This window comes from Dipteris shenzhenensis, chromosome 12 (genome assembly GCF_047967505.1).
Source record: "Dipteris shenzhenensis isolate YYH24624 ecotype China chromosome 12, Dip_SZ_1.0, whole genome shotgun sequence".
Lineage (NCBI taxonomy): Eukaryota > Viridiplantae > Streptophyta > Polypodiopsida > Gleicheniales > Dipteridaceae > Dipteris > Dipteris shenzhenensis.
In genome coordinates, this window is record NC_141607.1 from 5769405 (window position 1) to 5778640 (window position 9236).

The 9236-nt window shown below is 41.3% G+C and overlaps 1 protein-coding gene across 2 annotated transcripts; it reads right to left on the reverse strand.

Annotated features, from left to right (window-relative positions):
• Nucleotides 1-6753: 6753 nt before the first annotated feature.
• Nucleotides 6754-8975, reverse strand: LOC147895732 (putative pectinesterase 53). Of its 2 annotated transcripts, XM_087382305.1 has the most exons (5): nt 8383-8975; nt 8007-8178; nt 7664-7870; nt 7347-7582; nt 6754-7156 (listed from the first exon to the last, which is right to left on the reverse strand). In XM_087382305.1, the coding sequence occupies exons 1-5, from the start codon at nt 8721-8723 to the stop codon at nt 7015-7017; spliced, it is 1098 nt and encodes a 365-aa protein (XP_087238431.1). In that variant the 5' UTR covers nt 8724-8975; the 3' UTR covers nt 6754-7014. The 2 variants fall into 2 exon arrangements, with proteins under 2 accessions (XP_087238431.1, XP_087238430.1); XM_087382304.1 differs by lacking the exon at nt 8383-8975 and adding an exon at nt 8269-8376 and having other exon boundaries at nt 7347-8178.
• Between the last annotated feature and the right edge of the window lie 261 nt (nt 8976-9236).

Consider the following 9236-nt stretch of genomic DNA (forward strand, 5'->3'; position numbering starts at 1 on the left):
TTCAGGCTCACCTGATCTTCAGGAGACCATCTTTTGGGAGTTATATAACCTTTTAGGGCACCCTCCCAGTCTTGGGGAGTTATACGGCTACATGATAGGTACTCTAAACACCCCCTAGGAGTCGGCACTATAGACTCCAAGCCACCCCAACCCCACACCAACTGAGATTACCCCAGTGGAGTCGACACAGTCCAGTCGGCTACACAACCGAGCCCCTTTCCCCATGCCATCTTATGCCCCTTCCCCCATGCCGTCAAGAGGTCCTTCTGTCTTGTAGAGCCGTCAATGTACTGTGCAGTCGAGACTCAGTTCTCCAGCTACGAGTGGTCCACGTAGTCCCGTGCAATCTCCAGCTACGAGTGGCCAACGTACTAGCTCTACACGACACGGTAGCAGGCATAGTAGCAGGGAGAGTGGTGGGGGATGCATGGCACAGTGATTTAGGAGGGGTGGTGGTGGGGACGAGGATGATTTAGATGATTTAGATGTGCCTTCGGGTGATGCTACGATCTTTTATGACATCACTCAGATAGGAGACATCTTGATGGATGCACGGGGAAAGGACATCATGGCCTTCATGCACTCTGTAATTGCTAACAATTATAGAGATTGCTTTGTCCACTACAAAGACCATCCAAAGAGGTTGGCTGTTGAGACCCTCGTTGCTGTTCGCTCTAGGTATCCTAACCCCCCCAATCTTCAGTTCACAGATAAATGGGCTGTCAAAGATTGTTACGATACTTGGCAATAAAAGATCTTCGCTTAAGAGGCGGGCACTAGTGGAGCTTGCTAGGCTCAACGGAGGTCAACCACCAAGGGGCCCACCCCACACCGCTCACAAGCACGAGTGGAAGAAAGCAATGAAGTCGGTGAGGGAGGAACCCACTCTGTATCACATGGAGGCACGAAGGATCCAAAGCAATATGGAAGCGTGCATTTTGGAGTAGGGGGTGTTGAATCATGGGAGGCCAAATTTGTAAGTATTGATCTCAAATTATATTGTTTATGTAGTTTATTAGGAGGTTGTTTCTTTGTACTAACCCCTCCGCAAATTGTGTCATCTTGTAGCTTGATATCGTGGGTAGATACCCTACTCCTGTCGAGATAGCCTACCACCACCACCATCACAGAGGAGATACATGGAAGCACTTCTATAATGACGGGATAATTACTGAGGAGCAGTATATCCAGGCTACTAGAGCGCCCCTCGAGGTATTTGAAAGTAATTAAATAACGTCAATATTATAAGTAAAGATTTGATTTTTCATACATTGATATGTGTTGTCCCTTGTTTACAGGCCCCTGCACAAGAAGATGAGGAAGAATATGAGAAAGGAGGCGGCGAAGGGAGCACAGAGGGGAGCGTAGAAGGGAGTGAGGACATGGAGAACTTAGATTAATCATAGAAGTAGTGCTAGCTATCCTTTTTTATACTTAAAGCCATTGGCGTGGCTTCGTGCCTCTTGTATATACACCCCTCTTATTTTTGGTACCTGAAGCCACAGGACGTGGCTTAGCTTCATGCTATATGTACATACAAGCACTTTTTGAGCTTTGAATTTTCTTGTGCAACATTCTATCAATTAATGCCTTGTGAACTAAACGTTTTGGAGTTGTAATGTTTTATTTAGAATTGTAATTGTCAGCTATAGACGTGCTTGCAACAGTGCCAATTAAAATGTGGTTGGCTGTAAGAATTGAATTACACAATGTGGAAATGGGATTCCTATAACTACATAGCATACACAACATACACAGCATTCTATTCAAGCACACAAAATTTAAAAAATATTATGTAGTGCATCTATCAAATTGTCTATATATGTGTCTGTCTGTTCGAGGAGCGTCTATTTGCGTGTCTATAAAAGCTTCTATAAGACCGTTTATAAATGTGTCTATACACGCGTTTAACGATGCGTCTGTCTATTTTTTAAATTTTCTAGCAGAGTGTCTATTTATGCATCTATATGCACGTCTATACGTGCATCTGTCTACTATATAGACACATTGTTAGATGCGGGTCTCTAAATGCGCAAATAGATGTGCAAATAGATGTGCTCATAAGTTTTTTTTAAACTTGAGTAAATGCGTCTGTGTGCACGTCTGTAGGTGCTTTGTCTTGTTGTGCATCACACAACCTTTTGCCATAGCTTTGCCACCTGCCACTAGGTAGTGCACCCATGCAGATCATAAGTTGCCTTGGATAGACCACCGTGCTCGTTTTTGGCAGAATAATGACACAGAATCTTTCATTCTAAACATTGCCTGAATACAATGGCCTGATGACCTATCATCTCCAAGAATTCAAGGTTGTATTGGAGTGATCACTGCACTGGTTCTTGGAGTTATAGCTCCGTTACCTATTTTTAGGTATTATAGGAGGAGGTCTATGATGATCACCGTGCTAGCAAACAAAAGGCGATCTATGACAGCCACTGTGCTGGTTCTTGGAGTTATATATTTGTGTGCCAAGGAAAATGTATTTCCTTGTCCAACCAAGGAAAACACAATTGACGTTATGGCCCTTGAGGGGTTCCCTTTAGGGGCAAGGGCCATATCGACATGTCATATCTATCTAGTGGAATCCTGGATATTGTATAATGCATGTTAATATGACCCTTGCCCCTGAAGGGGCCCCTCAAGGGCCATATTGTCAATTGCATTTTCTAAAAGTTCAATTGTATTTTTCTAGATGTATCTCCATGCAACCACAATGGTGGGTTGTTGGAGCTATCTTAGTGCTATTTTTGTCCTAAACCAAGGAAATTGTAGTCCTACTTTACTTGTATTTTAGTCCTTATTGCAATAAATCCTAAATGAGGGCAAACGTATTCCGAGCCACCACGGACATGACCGTAGGCTCAGTGGTGCCATCTAAATAATCAACTAAAATTTATCGATTGAAAATTGAGCAAAAGATATTGCAATATACATCTACAACCAATAACAAGTTATATAAAAATTAACAACTTTTACTGAGCAAAAATTAAACAGAGGGAGAGCAGAGGATCTTATATTTATGAAAACTCAGCATTTGGTGACAACCTTAAAGGCCAAAATATTGCATCTATCCTGCCAGCTAGACATGAAATTGTGAAGCACATATTTTGGGATGGATTGAACCACATGACCTATAAGCTCCCTTGGCTGAGTTCTCTTATGCAATAGTAGTAATCTCTTTTTATCGAATCCTTCAACATTGACATTTTCAAATCTCCTCCATTTGAGAGCAACATGGTTGTCTTCCCTCATTTCATTTGGATAGACATGAAATGTCTTCTTCTTCATCTTCAAACTGCAATACTTACATGTGCCACTCACAATCTCAATTTGGAAAAACCACTGGCTCCCAAAGAGACCTTAGGCTACAAAACCTGCTCTCCCTTGCAACGAGCTTGCAACACATGATGAGGATCCAGGTCGTCTATAGACTACGCATTCATCAGGGAGACATGGGCATTGATCCCCATGGAGCAATGCTCCAAGATAACTAGATCTCAAGTCATTCATAGCTTGCCAAGACAGGTCAAAGTCTATGTGTGTTTGTAAAAACAGACATTCTTGTCTTTTAGTTTCTTGATGTACCAGGGCTTACAATACTCAAAGCTCCTCTGCCCAATTGAAATGTTAGGATTCCAATCCATAAACTTGAGATACAACTCTATCTGTTGACCCAATACACGGGAACAATAGAATAGTGAGCCCTCTTTTAAATGGAACAATAGGACAGTTAGCCCCACATGTATTACTTTCAACTAATTACTTGGTTGCATGTATGTATAGAACAAAGTTTTGATGCTTTTGAATAAATTGCTACATCCTATAATCTTCATGGTGTATGTTTCACATTCAACATAGCACTGTAATGCTTTAACGGTCTCATTCCAAATCCTTATTCCATAATTTTTTGCTCTCATTTTCAAGTTTGGAATGTGTTCTACAACTTTAAGACAAAGTTTGCCAAATTCTATTGAGCAATGCATAAGTTATGGGTCATGCAAGATACCTATATACAAAAAATTCCTTGAACCTCACCAAAAATGGCTACACTCATTAAGCAAACAATGACCCTACTAAACTTTCCTTACTGACTAAACATCCAAAATGGTCTCCCTTTTAGAAATTTTGTATGATGTCCCATAGTGTGTATAGGAGATAATAAAGAAATTCCTATGCCAGGCCTTTGTATACCCACAAGGTCTATGTTTTGTGGATAAAGATTGATATGAAGTAAATAAATACAATGTAGGGCATGAACCAACTCACACCCACTGATTTTGAATCGAAAGTAGACATTATTGATAATTAAATATTGGGCCTCATCTTCATTTTAAATGCATCTACGTAGAATGGATCAAGAAGAGGCATTATGGAGAATCAAAGTGAGGATTCAGAGGAAGCAGATGGAGGCTTCAGTATGGGCCTTATATTTTGAGATACTTGGGATTATAAATAAAAATACTAGACTTTTTCAAGGCAAGACTTTATCCTGAGAACATAACTCCTCAAGGTTTGAATGGAAAGCTTGAAATGTTCTCATGAGACTCTCCAATGATTGGGTTTCAACTTTGGTGGAAGGAAATATATCTCCACAGTAACCAAGCAATGATAAGAAGAATGTCAAGATGTCAATCTCTCTCTCTCTCTCTCTCTCCCCCCCTCCCTCCCACAAGATGAGATCAACCGTATCATAAGTTTGGACCTGCTCTAGCTTCATACATCTAGGGCTTGGGGGGGAGATGAATTTCCCACCAAGATCAAGTTCTACCATGACCATTTCCTGAGGGTCTCAGAGTATGGTCTCATCATCAGACCTCAGTATCTCGAGGATAGGAGAGTCTCACATGCACTGAGGATTGCCATCGGATAGTTGCGAGTCTCATCATAGTAGTTAAGGATTGAGATAGGGAGAGCTACAGGCATACCGGCCAGAGAGTACAGGATCTGCAAACTATGCCCAATGCCAGTAGGTCGAGAAAAAGGAGCAGTTTCTATGTGTCTGCCCAGTCTACTATGACATCAGAGGGTGATATCACTGCCTCTTTCAGGAAGGGCATGGCTTTGGTCCCTGCTTACATGGCCAATCCATTTTCTTAGCCAGGTTTATGTTGGGCTCTATCTAATTGAGATACGATAACACAGAGACATACTGATACGACAAACTAGAGAGCCTCATGGCAGGAGGCAATGCCACATGTCATTGAGATCGACCGAGCACATACACATGTTACAGACTTCTATGCTACTGCTGAGCTAGCTATGGGGGGGCTGAGGGAGAGGAGCTTGCTGAGATGATGGCATCATGGATTAGCAGTGAGAGCCACCACCACGATGCTCCTAGATGATAGGCACACACTCCACATGTAGCATAGAGAGTGACCAGAGCACGAACGATTGAGGTCTATTCTATTTCAGTCCTCCTCAGAGGAGACCACGAGAGGTGAGGCATCACCCCTAACATAGCCCATTGGACCAAGGAAAGTCTCTCCACCAATGAGAGGCAAGTGGCACGTTGTGGGGACCAAGGGAAGTCTCTCCACCAATGAGAGGCCAATATGAAAAATTTGAGTCCATTCTTTCAATGCCCAAGGCTTTCTATTGGCCCATTTTCTAATCTTGATTATGGAGATGTCTTAAGGGCCTATTGCAAGAGGCCCCTTTTTAATTCGAAATTCCCCTGGTTGAGGATTAAAACATTGATGTAAATACCACTTCTTGAAAAATTTATCATGGATAGAGCATTTCTTCCTTTGCTAATTAACTTGTATTTGCATAAATATCTCATCATGGTTATATGAACCTACATTTGAACCCAAATTTGGTATGATATTTCTTAACATTTTTCCTTTCAAAAGTACAAAGTAGTATTTTTATGGGAGGTACACAAAAGCATTTGCTGGAAAAAATCTAGCATCTCAGTGTTGGTGGTATAGATGTCGTTTAGCGTGTTTTATACCGATGCAAATACCGAGGATCCTATCATTGATAATATCAACAAAAATACCAATGTAAATATCATCAATAATACCGATGGTTATTTTGATGATTATACCAAAGGTGACTTGGCTACCAACTCCACTACTTTTTTTTGACGAAGCATGCTTTTTTTATTGAAAATAATCTAATAACTTAAAAGTATTTCAAACAAGCTTCAAAAATAACCCCTTATGTAGTATGGAGTTAATGCATATAATTAAAAAAACAAATTGTCTTCATGGTTTTCTAAAGGTTACAATATTTGCTTTAGCAAGAATCATGTGCATGACGTGCAGGGGGAGATTAGAGAGGCTATCAAGCTTACTCTAATTAAGTTAGAGTTTGTTTTTAAAAGTAAAGCATCACTTTTGGAAGTTTATGTTTTTTTGATCCTATACTCAATTGACTCTCTCCTCTCTCTCTCTCTCTCTCTCTCTCTCTCTCTCTTCAACATCTAGCTCTGTAGCTTGAGTGCCTTAGTGATCATCACATTAGCTATAGAGTGCAAGATCAAGTTAAGGTGCTTCAATTATGTAGCTCTTTTGGTATCTACTCTTTCAACAATCATCCTTATAGGATTTAGATCCCTTTCTATGAGAAGTTACTTTCATGTCAATTATTAAATCAAATCCGTATTCACAACATGCAAATTTTCATTTGAATTTTGTGCCACATGATGTGTGAAACTTCTATTTGTTATGATGCTTAGGCATGGAGTGAGAGTTTTTGGACTCATCATAGAGATTCAATACTTTTAGGATAAAAATCCTGAAATCATAAACAAATGTAGGCATTGCTTAGGATGCTGTCTTGGTTGCATATGCGTGCTCACTACATTAAAGCAAACTGCTCAACAATAACATTGCCAACAGTGATGTTATTTACGTAATGCATGAAATATCCACCCAGCAGAGGTCGGAATAGGGAATCATCTCCTCACACCAGGGCTTTTGATGGTATTATAAGATTTTGATGGTAGCGATTTTGCTTAATTTTCCTGCTTTCGGTATGTCCATAAGAAGCTCAGCTGCTCAAGTTTCAAACCCAGGATGCACCATCTATGAAGCTGAGAGACTGAAACGGTGCCGCCTGAGCCTCTGTAAGCTCGTGAGACCATCCTACCCTACCGCTCTCCGCTGCCCCAGGCCCTGTGCACTTATATTGCCCATAAAAAACTTTACTGTTACAAAAACACAACATCAATTCTCACGAATCAGCTTAAACAACGTCAATTGCATGAATCTATCGCAAACAAATGTCACATTCGTCCAATTTATAGCAAACACATTCACATTGCAAGAATTTCACTTTCAATCAGCTGTTATATCAATATTGCTGGAGGAGATAGCAAAAGAGGCTGGAGCTTTTACCTCTCCCTGCTAGGGTCACCCCAATTGTACCACCCTACTGGTTTTACTATCGCGTCCATGTATGTGTAGGAGAAGACAACCCTTGAATATGGTCCCCAAGCTCGACCCAAGTATGTCATTCCTGATCCAGTGACTTTACAATTTACGAACGAATACCCTGTACTTTCTCCTGGGCTTGAGCGTCTCTGAGCTGTCAAAGATTCTGTAGATCTTGGCAGCGCATGGAGCTCGCATCCCTGCTTGATAAAACAGCTTAAATCTAACCCGTCTGTGATATCAAAGCGACTGATTTTCAAGTAAAGATAGAAAACTCTTACCTGATATAAAGATTGCCCGTCACCGCAAATAAAGTCCACAGAACCTTGGATGAAGCAACCCTGAAAGTAATGTCTGCCAGCATCGTCGAACAACGTATCCTGATTTCCATTAAAGTCGCAATTGTAAAAGGCAGCTTGGTCGCCAGAGATTCTTAGTGCGACCGCCTGCTTGTTCGTGGATCCTATTGGAGGAGAGGCCGCTGAATTCTGCCAAACAATCGAGCAAATTGTAGTCCGAATTGAATAACAGAAGGAACAAAACAATGCAAGCTTGTGTTTCAATCGAAAAGAACAATTCAGGAGAACGATCAGAAAAGCCAGCGCCACATATATATAATCTTGCCGTGAATGACATGTCTCTTGCAATGAAGTTTTTGGCGTCGATGGCGACGCTAGCGCTTGCTTGTGTGGTTCCACTGCTCGAGGCTGTGTCATGCCAAGATATAGTCGTCACACCAGCCCCTGCTCCTTGGAAGGTGATGTAGGGCTTGCTCGATGGCACATAGACCTTCTCCCTAGAGTTGAAATAAACAACCATTCAATTCTTAGAATCAGTTGAGTATTACGTAGTCTCTCGCGGCTGCTGTGCACAAGACTCAACATACTTATCGAATTCATTCAGACGGCCAGAGTACTGGTAACACTGCAATGAATCTTCATTGCTCTATAGTACTGGCGTTTAAGGACCAATGACAGAGAAAGCGCAGACACAATCTTACTGGTATACTCCTGCACCAATTTGAATGACTACACGTTGGTTGTTGTTACTAGTTACTGCGTCCACAGCAGCTTGAACGCTGGTGAATTGAGCCCCACTTTTGCCAACTGTGATAACGTTTCCAGCAGCCTCACTCACCACTAACGTTTTGCCCAAACTATCCGTCGAGTGATTATTTGAGCCTACGCGAGCTACCCATTCGAGAAAGTCCTTAAGCCTATCTTCTTCTGTTATCGCAGAGCCCGTGCTAGATGGGCTATCGCAGTGTACTATAGCGATCCATATGAAACATAATGTGAGTAAAAGGGCAGCTTTAAAAGGCAGATCGAAGCTTCCGTTCATGGCTGAAGGGACAAGGTCTAGCTGAGTGAACTACAAGAGAACATCAAATGCTGTACGTTTGTCAGACGGGCTGCATTGCAGGGACAAAGGACTCAGGAGAGACTGGCTACGAGGGTCACATGCAGCAGCTCAATTTATAGGTCTTACTAAGCTGTATAGCAAAGGAGTGTTCGGGAATCGAGATTTTCAAACTTACTAGTTTGATTGCCATGCAATAGGAAACGAAACAAGTTCTGTTAAAAGGACAAGTTCTACTAGTATATATACATGCTAAATGGAAATATTTGAGTTACCACAATTTTGAAAGATTATATTTTGCCATATAATACATGACAATATCGAATTATGTATATAATAAAGTGGCCTCGTGTTCTCATTGCAATGTACATGACGTGTGTGCAATTACACAATTACAAATTGTAAATTACTAAACGGTAGAGAGTGACCTCTTTTTTACGAGAGTGACCTCTTTTTTAAGTCACCCAACCTAGGGAGACTTGTTTAGGTTTTCTC